Raw genomic sequence first — 19,921 nt, 5'->3', positions numbered from 1 at the left:
TTGTGCCACCACAGGCGTACACGGACTTGGTAAAAATGACTGGGGACCGGTCGCTCCTGATCATCTTGAGCACTCTGGAACAGGAGTGGTATTGTTGAAAATGACTATAGTAGGCAGAGCTCCACTTGAGACAAAAAGAGTGAGCAAAAGTACCTTGGAAACTCAAGCGAGCAAAAATGCTGACATTGCACATTCTAGGTCGAGGAGAAGAGATCTAACCAAGGCTCTCCCCACTGTTGAAAGAGACCTTGTGACACCTCCAGATGGAGATGCCATTTGTGATCCGCTAGGCATCAGCGGCTGAATTAATCTGCCCTGGAGTTCAGAGAACCTGCCAGGTGTTGAACCAGCAGTGAAATGCCCTGCTGTTCCAGCCACCTCCAGAGACGCATGGCCTCTTGACAAAGGGTCCACAACCTCACCCTGCCCTGTTTGTTGCAGTACCGCATGGCATGGTCTGAACATTTGAACCAGCTTTCAATGGATTAAAGAAAGGCTTTCAATGACAAGCGAATCGCTCGGAGTTCTAGTAAGTTGATGTGGCGTCCGGATACCGCCGGAGACCAGAGTCCTCTAATTTCCACCTCTCCCAGATGGCTGCCCCATCCCAGAAGTGCAGCGTCTGTCACTACTGTGTTGTCTGGTTGGGGAAGGGCTAGGGGTCTGCCCCTGACCTAATCACTGCCATTTAGCCACCACCACAGGACCTGTGCAGTTCTAGGAGGCTTGAACCATGTCAGAAATACTTCCCCGGATGCTGCGCCCACTGGAACTTGAAGTCCCACTGCAGAGCCCTCATATGCCATCTGGCATGTGTCACTAGCAGGAGGCCATGAGGCCCAGCAGTCTTGGAGTCATTCTCACTGAAATCTAGGATAGACGCTGAAACATCAGCATCATGGCATAAATAACCTCGACTTGCCGTTTAGGAGGATAGGCCCAAAAGTCCCCTGGGTTCAGAACAGCTTTGATGAAAGGGAGCTTCTGAGATGGAGTCAAGTGAGACTTCGGCATGTGAATCCCAGGGAATGCAGGAGGTTTGCCATAGTCTGGAGGTAGGAGACTGCAGCCAAGGGCAGGCTCATCTTCAACAGTCAGTAATCGAGATAGGCCTGGGTGGAGTTCGCAAAACTCCGCCTCGCTACATGAAATTCCACAAGCATCTGAGTGCTGCATTATGTTGCGCCATTCATGCAGATTTTTTAGTACTGGGTGATTTTTCTGCACTGTAAACGCAGAGCGAACGGCACCACATGTAGCATAAGAGGGTGTTGCTTCTTTCTGCCGCCTGAGTAGCAGCTTCCTCAATGCAAACGTAAGCATCCTAAATGCAAGTAGTAGTGACCATCCCCGACTGCCCGCATTGAGAAAGCTACCCGGGAGGTGGTCTGGAATACGATTTTCCTCACCCACGCTCGTCAGCAAGCATGAGTGAGGAAAAAAACTCTGCAAACTCCACGAGCGGAGCGGAATGTCACACCCAGGCCTAATTAATGTAGGGAAAGACTGGCAACCCCTGATCTGCGCAGATGAGCTGCGACCACCGCCATCACCTTAGTGAACAAGCAAGGGGTGCTGGTAATGTCAAAGGGGGCAGAGTGAACTGAAAGTGCTTTTGGCCTACCGTAAACCACAGGTAGCACAGATGAGCAGGCAGGATGGTAATGTGAAAATAAGCATCCTGCAAATCCAATGCTACCATCCAGTCTCGTGGGTCCAGGGCAGACAAGACCAGAGCTAGAGTGAGCATCTTGAACTTCCTTTTTGAGGCAGTAGTTGACGACTCCCAGTTCTAGGATAGGGTGCAGGCCCTTTTCCTTCTTTGGGACCAAAACGTAGCAGGGACTACAACCACAGCCTACTTCTGGAGCCGGAACCCTCTCTACAGCTCCCTTGCGCAAGAGAGTCATGACTTCCTCCTGAAGCAAAGTCAGATGATCCTCCATCAGCTGGACGCAAGTTGGAGGGAGGGATTGTCCCGAAAGGGAGGAAGTAGCCCCTTCTAACTATCTGGAGGACCCACCTGCCCCAGGAGAAGGACAGTGAATGGACGGCGAGCCAAGAGGACAGCGGGCGAAGATGAGGGCGGGCGAAGATGAGGGTGAAGGGCGGGCGAAGATGAGGGCGAATGGCGGGAGAAGATGAGGGCAAATGGCGGGAGAAGATGAGGGCGAATGGAGGGAGAAGAGGAGGGCGAATGGAGGGAGAAGAGGAGGGCGAATGGAGGGAGAAGAGGAGGGCGAATGGAGGGAGAAGAGGAGGGCGAATGGAGGGAGAAGAGGAGGGCGAATGGAGGGAGAAGAGGAGGGCGAATGGAGGGAGAAGAGGAGGGCGAATGGAGGGAGAAGAGGAGGGCGAATGGAGGGAGAAGAGGACGGTGAATGGACTGAGAACATGAAGAGGACGGTGAATGGACGGAGAACATGAAGAGGACGGTGAATGGACGGAGAAGATGAAGGTGAATGGACGGAGAAGATGACGATGATGCTGAATGGACGGAGAAGATGAAGATGACGCTGAATGGACGGAGAAGATGAAGATGACGCTGAATGGACGGAGAAGATGAAGATGACGCTGAATGGACGGAGAAGATGAAGATGACGCTGAATGGACGGAGAAGATGAAGATGACGCTGAATGGACGGAGAAGGACTATAAATGGATGGAGAAGATGATTAATAAAGTGACCACACATCTAGGGTGGGAACAAAAATCTCAGCACAGAGGAAGAACGGCCATGTTGGATTTATGTAGAGCAGGGCTCTGTGGGATAGCCATTGATGGCCAAAGCTCGGGGCATCTCCCTGGTTTCATATGCAGATGACACCCAGTTGATGATCACCCTTTCCAATAATCCCAGTCAGGATTTGGCAAAATTCAAAGCAGATCTAATGGCCGTTGCGGAATGGATGACGGCGAAGTTTCTGCAGGTGAATTCTGCCAAATCTGAGATCCTTCTGGTGGGCAAGGATTTCCATCTTTGGGGCGATGAATGGTGGCCCTGCTCTTGGAATACCCCCTGTACCCAAACCGGTGGTGAAGAACCTGGGCATTATGTTGGACAAAATGTAATTTGGAGATGCATGCTAAAATCGGTGGCTGGGAAAAGTTTTGTCCTGCTACGAGGCCTAATGCCTATACTTGTTTTTTTTGATTCTCAAACACGGCAGCTGATTATCCAAGCCTCTATGCTGGTCCCATCGGACTACTGTTATGTGCTTCTCTTGGGGTCCAATAAGTCTGTGATTCATAGACTACAGCGTGTACAGAACACTGCAGCGCAGGCTATTTTTGCCCTCCCCAAATACTGTCCGTCTCCAACCTCTTCCATCGCCTGCATTGGCTACCCCTTGAACAAAGTTTGTTTTATGCATAAGATTCTCATAGGCATCGGCCAAGGAACCTTGAGTGATCTATGCTCTTTTTATGTACCCACACGAGCATTGCGCTCGGCAGACTCGTCTCTTGCTAGAATCCCACGAATACGGAGAGCTAGATTTGGTGGTAGATCTTTTACAAGGTTGGCACCCATTCTATGGAACTCTCCCTCTTCACATTCGCTGCATCCCTGATCACCTGACTTTTAGAAGGCTGGTTAAGACCTGGCTTTTCCCCCAGTGTTAATTTTCCTGCCTGCTGCCTTACTCAGGGCTTTACTCTAACGCTGGGACGCCTCGTTGCTGAGGCAGCCATGTGCTATATAAATATTCTTAACTTAACACTGTTTGCAGGATGACATACATGAACTGCTACAAAAACTGGGAAAGAATCCCCTGGAACATGTCCCCTATTGGTTAGGGAGGGGGCAGGAGTCACCCAAAACCCCACAGGCTAGTGCCAGCCATAAATGTCAGACCCCTTGGGCAGCCTCTCTGGAAAAGTACTGGACTGGTTAAAAAAAAAAAAAAAAAAAATAGGACTGCCCCAGTTAGTGAAACTTGAGGAGACCTGAAAGGCTGGACCTACTCCAGTTTGTACCTACAACAACGAAGTGGACCTCCTGTTAATCTACAAGGGACACAAATTGCTAGAAACCATTTATTTTCCTGAGATTCTGAGCAGACAATAGCTTGTCCTGAGGCATGTCTTGACCCCCAATTGCTGTTCCAGAGATCCCGAGACCTCTGGCTAAGTCAAAGTGTGCTCCTACTAACATGAAAAACCTGTGAATTAGAAACTTTTTTGCTCTAAAGACTTCTGGAGGGCCAGGACAAATGTGCCATGCAAATCTGATGTGTGCATTGCCAGTGGGTCAAAGAGTAAGGTTGCTCCCATTGAAAGATTTTCTGCAGCAGCAAATCTGTCGCAGAGAGGCTATCCAACCTCTTGGAGCCCCGTTTAGTTACAGCTTCCAGCCTTGCCCTGACGGAGGTATCAGAGTTCCAAACAATTAACTAAATCTAAAGATAGAAATCTTCAGCAGGTAAAGGCACCAGGTCTGACGAGCAATGGAACTTACTTGGGAGTAAATTTTTTATTTCTTCCATTCTTAGCTTACATGACAAAAGTCGATGGCCTTACTAGGACTCCATGTAAAAGCCAACCAGCTTCCTAGAGCCCTTCTCATCCAGACTTCTAACTTCTCCAGCAGAGGATTTTGAACTTCCATCTCAGAAAGGAAGTCAAAAGGTAAAGCTTCCCACCAGGATGAACCTGTTTTTTTTTTTTGTATCTGCAGTCAAGAACAACCAGCGGATTTCTTTAGCTACTTTCATTTGATAATTCAATTTATGGAAATGGAAAATAATTTAATGAAGAGGACACCAAAACAAACAAAAAATCCAATAAAGATAACCACAGATATAAATTAGAGTGGGATATTTACTGTTGTGTTTGACAACTGTATTGGCACTCCTAGATGCTTTACACGTGTTCTTAATTTAAGCCTCTGGGCCACAGCTACCAGGATTGAGCTGAAGTTTAAATTACTGAAATCTTTACTGGACCCAACAAGAATAGTAACATTACTAGTGACGGACTACCATCCACCCCAACTAATAATCCACTTTCTCACACTTTCCATGTCAGAAACATAAGAAAAGTGTCATTTTAGCCACTGTTTGCAGGGCAGTCGGGTCAAAAAAAAAAAAAAAGTGATGAGGGCGCTGTAAGCCACACCTTCTAGACTCTCCTGGGGATCTACTTTTCACAAATGTCTGGGGTTTGTGGATAATCCTGGGTGCTGGGCAACACACAGCCCAAATGTCACAACTACCCTCAAAGCTAGAAAGATTGAAATTCTAAGGAACAAACTTGATGTCTTCATGTTGCATTCTGTGGGCTTTCTAATCACTAGCAATAACCTACATACACAATTAGGGTATAGTTTTGGTCAGGGAAACAAAGAAAAGTAAACCATCTGTTATCTATTAAATTTCAATCCATTTTGAACTTCCAAATGTAAGCCAGGGTGGAAGAAGGAACACATTCTGCAAACTGCTCTCTGAAACGTGTGATATTATGAGTAAACCCGAATTGAGTGTTGTAGAAATAAACACTATTCCTAAATTCTTAGATCCATTTAAAAAAATGCACAGCTTTTCTTCCAACCCATTAATTTATTAGATTTTACCTTTTGAAATTGATGCACAATCAGTACAAAACGAAAAATTAGGAGCTACAGGTTGGGAAAATATTTTTGGACAGTCGAAAAAATATAAATTCCAGTAAATAGAATGGTCTTAAGAACGCCACATCACTTTTGTAAATCGGTCATTGGGAAAAAAATGACAACTAGACAGTGTCACCTATTTCTATTTTTTTTTCTTACTTAATTTAATTGATTTTGGATTTTAATGATTAGATTCTCCGGGAAATCCATTAACAACCCATTGGTGAATTTCAAATGTTGTCGACTTTTCAGAAATGTATAGCTTTTCTGGTTCGTACACTGCTTTCACACCTGCCTTCGCCACAAAATGAAAGTTTTTTTAAATCAAAAACCGGTGTTCCAAGTAGAAAACTGCAAAAACTATAGCAAATAAAACCTGCCTGTTCCTGAAAGGTGAAAAGAAAAAAAGGATAATCTAATCACATTTTTAGAACCAAAAAAATGCTATATGTAGGCTATTTCCTTGGTTCCTGCCCGTGTATGTAAATAAATGCCTCGATCGAAAAATGTACACTGAAGACTCGATGATCGCCATCTAGACTTCGATTTTCCTTCATATTGTGTAATTCCAGCCATAAATATCCAGAAATTACAACCCCCCCCCCCCCCCCCCCCCCCCCGCCCCCACACCTGGTTTGAAAGTTGGGCGAGCTGGCCAGTTCGATAATTGTATTGACGTTAACAATTTTCAGGCCATGATCCATAGTTAGCTCAAACAACTGAGATGACATCTTTGTTAGTTTCTTGTTGTTAGCCAGGCCTGGTCTGGATGTTTTTGCTACGCCATAGGGGTGAAATGCCTATGAATCACAAGGATGGTCAGTAGGTATTCGTGTATTGCAATATCCCCCTACGATCTTTAGTGCCCCCTGATTAACATGCCCTATCACCTCAGCTAAGTTGTCCACTATAGCAGATTGACGATTTGGGATTACTGATCTAATGTACATATCCACTAAAGCTATGTATCTTACTCCTGTTGGAGTAGTGATTTTAGTTTCAAGGCCTAATAAAGTCAGTTGAATCTGAGGGCACTAGTCTCACCACTGGAAATATCAAAAGGCCATCTGATGATCGCCCCGCCAGGCAGGGGAGTGCATTTGCACTAAATGCAAGGAAACCAGATCTATAGACTGGTTGAACAGGCCACATCTCCTGAAGGAGTATACTATGATGGTGATCTATTAAAGTTCCCCACTTTGGATCTGCAAGTTTTGTTTTGAACCCCACTACATTCCAGGACAACATATTTATGTAGTCGCCCTTTGATACGGCAAAAGCAAAATGCACACAATTGATGGACAGAATGCAGAACAAATCAAAACATTCACCCCCAGTCTAGAGATCTGGGTTAAATCCATCATTCCTTTGCTCCCTATGCCACCCCAGTTTAGACCTGGCCATATGCAAATCAGTCTTGACCCTGTGCCTCATGGGAACAGTCCAGCCCGAACTGCCAAGCCAGGTCCTCTCTGGACAGGAAACAAGCATCCTAGGACCGGTTTCGGGGTTTCACCCCTCTTCAGCCAGGATAGATTGATTCCAGTGGCACAGTGAGCCCAGGACCCACGTCTGGGTATACCTGGCGCACTTAGGGGGAGAACGTGAGGGTGAGTAAACTTAAGTTCACATCAATAATAAAGGTCTCTTGAGCGCGATCTTCAGATGGTTTATTGAAATAAGTTACAATGCTATTCTGTGTGTCAACCTTCTTCCCAACTTCCTTTCTCCTCTCACCTTGGTGATTCATCCCTTGGTCTTTACCTTTAGAGGCTAGTAATCCCTCCACTTCCTCAATTTCATCAAGGGTACAATTTTCAGCTGCATGCCTGGGGATTTTCCTAGCACACTCTAATCCGGGTGTTTTATCTGCCGCCTTCCTTTTTACCATGGTTGTCCCTAGCGAACCCATACCTTTAACAGAGATAAAAATTTCAATCTCTGAAATTAATAAAAATAAATCAACACACTATACAGTAATCAGACATCCAGTGGTACATTACTAGTTTGGGGGAGATTCAAATTAAAACAGCCACTAAATGTCACTCACTTGAAAGAATAGTGCGAGTCCAGCACTTTTCATATAGTCCAGATTAGCTTGCCAACCACCAAACTAATTTACAGGAGAGCCAAGGGGGGGGGGGGGGAGGGGTGATGGGATCCCTGCCCTGCTACTTCCCCTCTAAATAAAACTACTTTCTTGCAAAGCACATTTTTACAACCAAGAATGCTATATGTTGGTTATTTTCTTGGTTCCCTCCTGGGGTATATCTACACCCCTCAGCATGTGGATATAAAGACAAAAAGTTGGTCTGGATCCCTATGGTGGAAAGGTTATGAAAATATAAGCCCACATTGCCCCAAACATTAAAACATAAATAAAAGGGCAGCCTCTTGAAACATCAATAGAAAAAAATAAACAGACATGCCAGGGGTTGGTGCTGCACAGTGCATGTGATGAAAATATGGTAATGCTTGGAAATTTGGATCATTTATGAGTTTGGTCTTCATGTTTTCATGAAAAAACAGTTTCATTGTTCAATGTAACTCTTTATAACTCCTGGAAGAAATATTTTTTTAGTTTCAATGCATAAGTACCAGGCTCAGTTGACGGTGTGAGCAACTTCCTGCCCGCCTTTGTATATAGCCGAAATACACATTTTGATATAACCCGTTTATAGGGATAATTTATACCACCTGACCCTGGGATCTTATGTCTGTGCTGAACATTCCTGGAGCACAATCTCCGGCTACCAAAATTTTTATGGCAATGCATCTTAAGTTCGTTTTATACCGAAGACCTCTTCAAAAACCAGTTTGAAGAAAGTGATGTTTTAGGAAGAAATGCTAACATTTGAATGGGAGTACAAAGAAGAACATATTAATGGCATCAGTTAAACATTAAACAGAAGAATAACTTTTAAGAGACCCTGAAATGAAGTGAACTTCTGGAAGCAAATAGGTTGGTCAGAGCACAAAAAGAACGTGCAGGTATCGGGGGATTGTCAATATGGCCGTTCATGAGGAAGTAATTATCAGGTTGCAAGGAATCAAGGTTTGGGGGAAAGCAAGCTGAAATAGTGTTCTACCAAATATATTTTTAGTTCTTTATTGGACTTGAGAAAAAGAACACAATTGAATTGCAAGAGTATATTAATCCATGGCTTGGGTTAGGAGAAAAAGGTAAGTAAGAGAGAAGAGAAGACTAGAAAAAAAAAAAAACTGAAATACTAAAAACCAGCATTGCATCATATTACGTTTACAAGCAAAAGTTATGAAAATTGTGTTACAGTACTCCAACCACTGTAACGTCCTGAATCTATCAATACCAAATATCTCAAGGCTTTCAATTGGACTGTAAGTGCGAAGTCACTAAAGTTATGTTCTCAAAATGAGCAAGTAATGGCAGAACAAACATATGTTGCACTTTATGGGAGAGAAGTACTTTTTTTCCCCAGAGTTATATAGAGCAAATCATGAATTTTCTGGTTCTGGACACATGACATTGGTTATTCAGAGAAAGATTTCCTACTCTTCAATATCTGGAGAGGGAAGGTTCCTGCAGGAAATTATCCTGGTTTCCGTGGTGTACCCCCAGACTTTTGCCTTAACGGTTTTGCCTGGCTGAAGAACTCTGTGCACTTTACCCTTGCTAACAAGTGGTAAAGTGCCTGTGGTTCCGCTCTCAACATGATGAAATTGGTACATCCTAAATTTGTATATTTAACTATGTGCAAGTCCCTATATAGGGTACAAAGTGTACCCAGGGCCTGTAAATTTAATGTCACTAGTGGACAGCAGCACCTATTGTGACACCCACTGCAGTGACAGTGCCAACGTGACTGCAGGGCTACCATTGTAGTCTGGCTGTTGCAGTTTTAAACTGCAAATTAGAGTTGTAAAAATAACTCCTTTGACAGGACTAAACCTTCATTTTAAATATGAAGCCACCCTTAAGTAGTTCTTATTGCCCATATGGCAGGGTGCATAGTATTTGAATGTAGGACATGTAAGAGTTACATATTAAAAATGTCTTATAATGAAAAAAAAGCCCCAAAGGTTACTTTCAAAGTAGCAAGGCTGGCTGCTCCATAGGAAAAATACTGGGTTACATTATTACATTTACTAATGCTAATTTGGTTAGGAAACAGCTAGAAATATAGACTCAATGGGTATTAAAAATGTGATTTTACCAATACATTGACCTTTGAAAAATTATAAAAGGAAAAGGTACTTTTAGAAAGTTATCTTGTACCTGCCTAAAGCCTCTGAAGGTTCATCTGATAAAGAATCTGTGGCTAGAATTCTCTACCTTGGAACAGATACCAACGTAATCTCTCCCCAAGGAGGGTTTGTGGACAGACTAGCAGTCCTGAAAGACTTAAAGGTTAAAGTGCCCATCTCACCGTACTGAACTGTTGAGGCAGTAGTGTTTGGCATGTGTGCAGTGATGCCCACGTAGCTGCTTGGCAGATGTCCATAAATAGGACTCCACTAGCTAAAGCAGTGGTCGCAGCTGTAGTACTGGTGGAGTGAGCTCTTCAGCACTCAATGGGCTGTTTCTTGGCAATGCGTAGCAGATCTGAATGTAAAAGGATGATCCATCGAAAGATGGTGCCCTTTTGAATTGCATTACCTTTCTTTGCGCCTGCAAATGCAACAAAGAGTTGGGTGCGTGACCAGAATTCTTGGGAACGATCGATATAGAACATTTACGCACTTCATCCAGGTGGTGGAGTCTCTTCTTTAGTAGGATGAGGAGGGGTGAAAAAGGATGCAGGGTGATGTTTTGCCCAACGTGAAAATGGTGTGACCACCTTTGGCAAAAAGGATGCCTGGGTTCCAAGAAGGAAGGGTATGGAAAATGAATCAAAAGCACCTGCAATTTGCTAACCCTCTCTGAAGAGGTTTTTGCCACAACGAAGACAGTTTTGATGGTTAGGAGCCATAAAAGGGCAGCTGTGCATCGACTCAAAAAGGAGAACACATGAGTAAGGTAAGAGCTAAATTCAAGTCCCATTGGGGCATAATGAGTGCATGGGCAAAAACACACACTGTAAACTTAAGGAAGCTTGTCACAAAAGGGGACTTCAACAGCGAGGTTTTATCCAGCAACCGTAGGAAAGCAGAAATGGTGGACAGATAACCTTTTACTGATTCCAAAACAAAGCCTTGCCTAACCAAGGAAAGAACAAAAAGGAGACCTGCAGACAAAGGATCAAGTGATTTGGATTTAGATTTACACCAAGCCACAAACTTTTCCCAATGGCAGGCGTAGATGGTTTTGGTAGATCGCCTGGCTGCCAGAACAACATGACATACTTTGAGAAGGAGATCAAAACACCCTCAACTGTTGCTGCTCAATCTCCACGTATGAAGGTGGAGAGTGGACATGTTCCGGTGCAGTGCCCTGCCCCTGCGAGAGAAGACCTTCCCAAATGGGCATCCTGACAGGGGAACAGATGCTCATGCTCAGGAGGGCAGGATACCATACTCTGTGCCCAGTCGAGAGCCTGTAAGAGGACATGTTATGTTATTTAAATTTATATCTAGGCGCGACAGCTACCCAAAAGGGTTTCCCGGCGCCCGGCGGAAACAGAAGATAGGGGAGCAAAACTTACTGATTAAAAAGCCAGGTTTTAAGAGATTTACGAAAGAGTAACATTCATCTGTGTACGAAGTGACAGCAGAAGAGCATTCCACAGAATAGGGCCCAAGTAGGAAAAAGAACGGCCACCCATGCGGGATAGTCTGATCTTTGGCACCTGAAATTTAGCCTGAGTAGTGGATCTGAGAGTACGGGAAGGCAAATAGAGATGGCCTTGATTTTGCACATACATGGGAGCCATGCCATTGCTTAATTCTGAACATATAGTTCAGAGCTTTAAACTTAATCAGATTTTCAACTCTTAACCAATGAAGATCTCAGGGAAGCGGAAGTAGAAGCTGTTCTAGGAGATCGGCAAAGCATTCTGGCCGCGGAGTTGTGTACTCTCTGTAGCTTTCGTATGACATCCTTGTTCGCTACAAGATAGGATGTTACCATAGTCCAGTCTAGATGTAACAAGAGCCTGGACTACGTTTCTCTGAGTAGGGCTTGGGAGCATCCACACGATTTTTCTCAGCCACTTCAGAATGGTGAAACATGTTGCAGCAACCTTCGTGGCTTGATGACGCATGGTTAGTGAGTCGTCAATAATAAAGACAGGGTTGCAAACGTGATGGGTAGGCTGCGGTACTGCACCCATTTCTGTGGGCCAGTGTTGTGGACCCCAGAGATCTTGGTCTTTTCCCAGTACCCAGACCTCAGTTTTTTCACCATTCAGCTTAAGAAAATTGGCATGCATCCAAGATGCCACTTTGCTCAACCTAGCCCGAAGAGCAGAAGGCTCAGTTTTTTCCCCGCAGAAAGTGAAAAAATAATCTGAGTGTCGTCGGTGTATGAAAATAACCATTCTTGACCTTCTTAAATCTCTGCACAGGAGTTGTATCAGGGGAAAGGCGTAGAGGAGTATTGAGCTCCACTCAAGACTAAACACGTCTCCGAACAAGAGACAGCTTGGAAACTCCAGCGCACAAGAGTGAGGAGGACACCAAGTGCTCGGTGGTGACAAACACATCTAAACAAGGCACTCCTACATCTCGGAAGAGACCTTGCACCACCTCCAGTAGAAGGCGCCTTTCGTGATCCACTAGGCACCAATCACTGAGTTAGTTTGCTCTGGCGGCGAGAGCATGCCAGGTGTTGAACCACCAGGGAAGTGCCCAGACGTTTCAGCCATGTCCAGAGGTCCAGGGCCTCCTGGCAAATGGTCCACGCCCTCACCCCACCCCATCTTTTGCAGTATCATATGGCACAGATGTTGTCCATGAATACCTGAACTAAACTTCTCTTGATAAAACAAAGGTTTTTAATACCAACTGGATTGTACTTGGCTCAAGCAGGCTGATGTGAAGCCCAGATTCAGACTGAGACCAAAGTCCTCCAATCCTCACCTCTCTGATGGCCGCCCCAGCCAAGCAGGGATACATAGGTCACCACTGTGAGCCTTGGGTAGGGAAGAGGCCTGCCATTGACCCAATTGCGGTCTGAGTAAGCACTGCAGGTAGTCTGTAGTTCCCTCCTAAATGTGGACCAAATCAGAGAAAAGTACTTTATGCTGTACCCAGTGAGTCTTCAAGTACCACTACAGAGCCTGCATATGCCAATGGATATGATTTACTAATAGGATGCAGGCGGCAATAAGACTGAGCAGCCTCAGAGTTGGTCTCCTTGAAATCCGAAACATCGGATTCATAGCCCAAATATCTGGCACTCACTGTTGTTTTGGAGGATACGCCTGGAACTACACAGTTTCCAGAACAGTTCCTATGAAAGGGAGTGTCTGAGAGGGAGTCAGGTGTGACTTCGGCACGTTGATAGTGAACCCCAGTGAATGCAGGAGGTCTGCCATAGTCTGGAGGTAGGAGTGAAATGCCTGGGACGAAGCCGCCTTTACCAGCCAATCGTCAAGATAGGGGGAAGACTGGAACCCCTGGCCTCTGCAGAAGTGCTGCAACCATCACCATGGCGAACACCAGAGGTCACCATGGCGAACACCAGAGGGACACTGGTAAAGCTAAAAGGAAGCACAGTAAACTGAAAATGCTCCTGGCCCACCATGAACCACAAGTAACGTCTGTAGGTAGGCAGGGCGGGAATATGGCTATAGGCATCGTGCAAGTCCAACGCTACCATCCAGTCTCCAGGGTCGAGGGTAGATAAGACCCTAACCAAGGTGAGCATCTTGAATTTTTCCAGAAGTAATTGAGAAGGCACAGATCTAATGTGGGATGGAGGCCTCCATCCTATTTTGGCACCAGAAAGTGGCGGGAAGAGCAACCACAACCCGCTCAAGAGCTCCTTTGCTAGAACGGCCAGTACTTCCTGCTGCAAGAGCGCAAAGTGGTCCTCTGTCATTCAGTTTGGGATGTAGGAAGTGGAGGAGAGGTTTGATGGGCCGGACAACAATCTGTAGCACTCATTTCACTATTGTAATCTCCCACCATTGGTGCAAATGGTTTTGGATTCTGCCAACAGGATGCCCATGCTGGATTGAGGACAGGCTTTGGCTGCTCAACCGCTGGGTGGTGTGGGAGGGGGGGGGACCTAGCGGATTGGGCAGACCCGTGCCTTTCAGCTCCACGAGGCTTGTGGGAGCTGTATCAGCAGCCACAAAAGACAGCCTGCTGACTGTGGTGGCTGGGGGGCGGGAGGGGGGGTGTTGATAGCCCCTACCATAGCCATGGAAGGGGCGTATAGTGGAATACAGCTGTTGTAGAGCACAGAGACCTAATGATCCAGCAGTGGCCCTACTGTCCTTAAATCTGTCCGAGGACAAATCTTCCTTGTCTCCAAAGAGACTGATTCCATCGGAGCCAGGTCCCTGAGCGAGGCTTGGACATCACCCAAAAAGCCAGAATTCCTCAACCTGGTATGACGTCGAAGTACCACTGAAGAAGAAATGGCCCTGCTTAGTGAGTCTGTGGTATGCGACCCACATCTGATCGCGAACTTTTCTGCGTCTCACCCATCAGCAACAGCTTGGGAGAGTACAGCCCAGACCGCATCCGGGACCATAGGCAGAAGTTGCACAACCGTAGCAACTAAGTATGGGAAGAACAGCCCAATAAGCACACTGTTCATGGACAGCAGTGCCAGGCTCACGGAAGAGAAAAATCTTACTGAAGGTATCCAGCCTCTTTGATATCCTATTCCTTGGTAGGGAACGCACCAGGATTGATTTGGGAAGTTGAGGTCTGGACCACTGGGCTCTCAGGTAAAGGGTGATGGGAAAGGAGGGCTGGGTCCCCAATATCAGGGCAATGACAGCAAGCACATGGTTCAGTGCACAGAAGTGGCTGTGCAGGCCTTGGCCCAGGCCCTCAGCAGGACATCATGGACGGCTTGTTTGAAGGGTAAGGGTTTTGATGTGGTTATCCCAAGTTAAAGCACCTCCGTAAAGATATATATTTTGACTTGAACTATGGGCAGCTGCAGGTCCAGGACCACCGCCGCCCTCAGGACCACATTCGCAAAGAAAGCCCTTGCCGCCGTAGCCACTGTGGAAGGAGAGGGGAGGCCAGTGTCTTGTGAGGTGCCCAGACCACTGGCATCAGCCAGGTCCTCATACCAGTTGCCATTTGCCAAGGACTCTGCGCGTCAGTGTAGGTATAGAGACTCTCCGACCAACTCTGTGTTCTCAGCAAGTCTTTCAGTGAAATAGGGTTCTGTCTCCAATACAAGCCATGTGGGCCTGGTCGGCGCCGGAACTTGACTCTGGAATCACGATGGGTTTGGCGCCACTGGCGCAGGAACTGTGCCACTGGAACTATCCTCGAAGGAGGTCATTATGTTGCAGCCAAAGTTGATCCAGCTGTACCAACAAATCCTAAGGGGTCGACTGGTGCAGACGGTGGACTTGCTGGTGGAGCCCCAGCCAAACACCATCCCCAGTTAGAAGGACCTGAAGGTGCTCCAGAGGGGTTCAACCTCCCAAAAATAAGGTTCATGGCCTCAAAACTATCAGAGCTGGGCGGGGGTCATTCTGGCTACAGGAAGTTTGGGGAAAGCACGGGACGGACCTAGTTTTCAAAGCCAGCTGCACAGTAACCGCCTGAGAGCAACAACAAGATTTGTGGTGTTGTTGCCTTAAACAGCCTAAAAAACGGGAGCAAAGCGGAGAAGTCGAAGAACGCTTCGACTTCTTATGGGATTTACTTGAAGTCCTGGAGTATGACGAAGACAGAGGTAAGCGACTCCAGGAGCAGTCCCCACGCAAACTGTACCTGGTGCAGTTGCATGGTGAGCAGCCAAGAGCTTCATGGCCTGCTCGCGGATGGCCTTAGGGCTCATACACCGCACCAGACAAGGATGGTGATCCCTCTCCAGGCACCACAGATGCACCAAGTTAGTGGGGGGGGGGGGGTCTGTCACGGACGGGCGCTACAAAGTTTGAACGCGGTACGTTTCTTCAAGGACATCTCTGAAAAAAGATGGGAAAAAGGCACACTGGACTTCGACAAAAACATTGAAAGAAGTCAGTCAAAAAGTGGCTGAGAGGAGCAGAATCTGAATCAAAGCGAATGGCGCAGAAAAGGAACGGAGGACAACATGCTGGAATGGCGTCTATATAGGAACTGCACTGGTCACTTCAGGTGCACATTCAACCTACCGGCGTGCATGAGGATTGCTAAAAAATGTCTGGATTCAATCGGACGCCTGGGAATAATCTAAGTTATGGAATCTGCAGCTAAAAGTCCTTATCAAATGAGGCAAATGCCTGACACTTGAACAGAGCCCTTCGCTTGTCCCCCCCCCCAACCCCCCTCCCAAAGCCCTCTACCCCAAATCCCAACCCCTCCGACCAGTCAGGCTGCAAACACAGTGGGCTTTTTTTTACATTAGTGTCAAATAAACATAGGGGGCACATTTGGCGCAGAATTCCAAAACTGGTGGCTGTAAAATTCAGCTTTATTCTACCAGACGTGTATCTGGGTTTATTGGGGGTACAGTGACCGCCCCAAACTGGATTTTGGTTTAAGATTTGGGGGGCACTAAGAGTACCATATTACACCCCCTCCACACCACCTTTTATCCCAAGTTGAAAGCGGCCGAAGACTACTGCCATCTTGAAAATGCTGAAAGTGAATAGGGCTGGCACCAGGAACTTTTTAACCTATTGGTTAGGACAAGCACAGGAGTTTATCCAACCTGCTAGCTTGTGCCAGGTATAAATGTGGCACAGTCAGGTACCCACTTCTAACAATCCTGGACCTGTGGAAGATCGAAAGAAAACGGAACCTGCTGTCTGAGACCTGAGAAGACTCTAAGTCTGCCCTGGGAACAAAAGGTAGAGCAGGTCCAAAGAAGTGGACTCAAAGGATTACAAGGCTGACCTCATGTTCAAGCAACAGGGATACAACAAGCTACATGGAGCCTTTTCCTGCAAATGTCCAGCTGACTAGTGGCAACTGGACCAGGACTCTACCATTAGGTTTGGCCCCTGCTGGACTCCTGTGAAACTCTAAGCAAATCCCATGAGCCTTTTGACGTTTTGTTGGATTGGGACTTAAAGGACTGGGTCAGAAGGTAAAATCTAGGACCAGGACGAAACCGGTTAGTGTATCCGACCTATGCTGCATCAGCATCATTCTCAAATTGTGCTCATCCATCAAAACCATTGACCATCATTGGCACTTTCCCTACATAAAACTTTTTTTTTTAAATCTCATCTCCGGTTCCCCTTATTTGGATTTTTGTCATTTAATTTACTACAATTTAGTCTATTTTTTCTAATTTGGTCTGGGATTTTTATGGTCTTGAATTTCAACTTTATTACGGTTTTGGTACTACATAAACACTTTACATACACATTACTTTCACATGCCTGTCTGTTCAGTGGCACAGCTACCAACGGGGTTGTGAGGTTAATTTAGTGACTTTAAGGGTTCACCCTAGAAAGGGTTGATTATTATAGGAGTTGCCACCACAATTAATAATTCAATTGCTTAGATTTCCTTTTTATGCTCAGTCTCATTTCGCAATACATGCCCGACAAAGGAACAGCCGACAGAACACTTTAAGTACCAGGCACAGTATTGTCACCAATCACTATGAAACAATAAAAGACAATTCCATTCAGACAACCAGAGAAATCTGTTGGTATTAGACCTTCCTCCTTACTGCCTCTGCCAAAGGCTGTTAAAATACCGTTCCTAAGTTATGCAGAACACGTCTTAACAGTTGATTTGATTAGGTCTCCCTTGCAAGAGAAAAAGTCAGGAGACTCAAGAAATTAAATAATTGTACCCACTCGTTCCAAGTGTATCAGACATACATATGAGTTTGGGCCTTCATCTGCATTTAACGGAAGACTTCTACAACTTTGTGGATGCAATATAGCACAACATACCAAACGGGAAAAAACAGACCGCAACCACAGAGTAAAATCATTTCTGGGCTACACTAACTTCAAACTATTTACAGCTTATTGCTACATTCTTCAGCAGATGAAGTCCAAATATATCCAAATGCACATCAGGAATTGCATTAAAATAATTTTACAATGATTACAAACTCCACAAACTACAAGAACCACAATGCCAAAATCGAAAAAGAAAATGCTTCACGCTTGCAAGTTAAGAGCTGCTTTATTGGCGAGAGGACGCATTCTGGTGTTCAAAATCCCTGGTGTACTCCGGGATTTTGTTGTAAAAATTGATCTGCTTTTAAGTCAACCTTGCTCATTCATTTGGCAAGCTGCAAACAGAGTGGAATAGACTTCATCTATTACACTATACACCAGCATCAACAAGTCCCTACTCCGCAAACTCCAGACAATACAGAACACCGCCGCCAGACTCGTCCTCCCTGACACGAACACATCAGCCAACACCTACGAAGTCTCCACTGGCTCCCCGTGGAGAAGAGTCACTTTCAAAATACTCACTCACGCCTAAAAATGCCTACACAACAACGGACCCAAAAACCTCAACGACAAAATCAACTTCCACGTACCCAAAAGAAACCTCCGATCTTTCAACCTCGCACTGGCTGAAACCCCGCGCATCTACAGAGCCAGAGCAGGCGGAAGATCCTTCTCTCACATTGCAACCAAGACCTGGAACAAGCTACCGACAGACATCAGATGCGCCCCCTCCCTGAACACCTTCAGGAAGACCCTCAAGACCTGGCTCACCTGCGAAACAGATCTTTGGAAACCCATTGCGCCCCCCCTCAGCGCCTTGAGAACCCACGGGTGAGTAGCGCGCTTACAATTCCCTGATTGATTCATTCATAAATGTTGCGGAAAATCTTTACAATGACGACTAAAACTTGATGAAGTACACAACCCCCAATGGCAACCACAATGAGTTATTAGCTAGTTTGTTGAATTGTCTCCTTCATTCTGGTGTAACCTGCTGTTCATGACGTGTCCATTTGTGACAGGATTCTTCGTAAATCAAGGGGTGAGTTGGGAAGGAGGTAGGTAAAAGGCAGTGATCCGCAAAAGGGGATGTCAGCTCCGTGGTATAGTTAGAAAACCGATAAATCATGCACGATCTCATAATAAATAGCAGTGTTCAAGTACACTGCAAAGCAATTAAATGAAGCACTTACAAAGATTAAATGGTTAAACAGAGTACTCGAAACTGACAGCGTTGTGTATTTCTAGACTGCAGTGATAAGTAATTTTACACATTTACTCGGATATTACGTTTATCTTAAGACCCTCAACAATCCAACCATTTCACTTTACTGATTTTATTTGCAGCTAATAGTAGCCATTGGATTATCACCCAAACTGAAATGAGAATCAAGTGAAAGCTCAAAGGTATTTTTACACCATTAAGTGATTAAATACGTAAGCATTTTATATGCCACAAACTCAAATGCTGAAGGCACAAGGTAATACGACCTTTATAAATACTTACAAACCATTAAATACAAACATCTTTCTGGAAATAAGTCAAATGCAGATTATTGCCGTTTCAGGTTTAAACAGTACAAAGCACAATACAACAAGTAATGTTTAGAAGCACAAGATTACTTACATGATTGGAAAAACAAAAAATGGAAGTGCCATAAAGAGTCTTGCTGTCCATTCTACAGGAAGGTACCAGCAATATACAATTAAACAGGTGACGAGGTAAACAATTGAGGAATAAATAAGCAGCCTTCCAACCCATAACTTCCGTAACCTCTGGTTTTTTTCTCTGAACTCCTCCAATGACTGGATTTCCTAGAATAAAAAAAGTTTGTAAAGTCAAATTGAGCAGAATTAATAGTGCCCATTTTATTAAAACAACTCTAGATACGAATGAGGCCTTAAAAATAAGTGAGGCAGCACCAATCTATCCATTGTATTCTCTAGTATAGGTAGCTAGGTCATTCACGCGCGAGGATAAGTAACCAGGCCTAGTTAATGACAACTATTTTGATTCACAGCACTTTCAAATTTGACAGTCTAATGAACAAGTTAGTTACTTTTGGTACCGCGTTATCTGGTGGAGACTATCTAGGCACAGATGCCTTAGCCGTGAATACTCTCCTGGCATCAGACTTTATCTGGAAAATCTTGATTAGTACTTCTGCACGCTGGTAGTTGGTCCTGAACAGCTCCATGTCAGCTGTGCCGAAAGTGGCGTGTGTGGTGCTTATATAGGCGGCACCCCACCGCACTGACCTCAGTTTCTATGGGATAGTTTCCGCACCCAAAGCACGGAGCCACGGCAAGGTGCGATTAGTGGGACAAATTTAGGGGTCAAC

General features: G+C 45.4%; 1 protein-coding gene across 1 annotated transcript in view; it reads right to left on the bottom strand.

The window, feature by feature from the left end:
* LNPK (lunapark, ER junction formation factor) overlaps positions 1-19,921 on the bottom strand; it is a 527,269-nt gene that overhangs the window by 320,911 nt on the left and 186,437 nt on the right. Inside the window, exon 4 of the mRNA XM_085645246.1 lies at positions 19,207-19,394. Within this exon, the coding sequence (XP_085501372.1) occupies positions 19,207-19,394 (188 nt within the window). The remainder of the gene's footprint in view (positions 1-19,206; positions 19,395-19,921) is intronic.

The sequence above is a fragment of the Triturus cristatus genome, chromosome 3_1 (assembly GCF_964204655.1).
Source record: "Triturus cristatus chromosome 3_1, aTriCri1.1, whole genome shotgun sequence".
Taxonomy (NCBI): Eukaryota; Metazoa; Chordata; class Amphibia; order Caudata; family Salamandridae; genus Triturus; species Triturus cristatus.
Note: the sequence above shows the minus strand (reverse complement) of the source record. Positions and strands in the feature narration are given on the sequence as shown.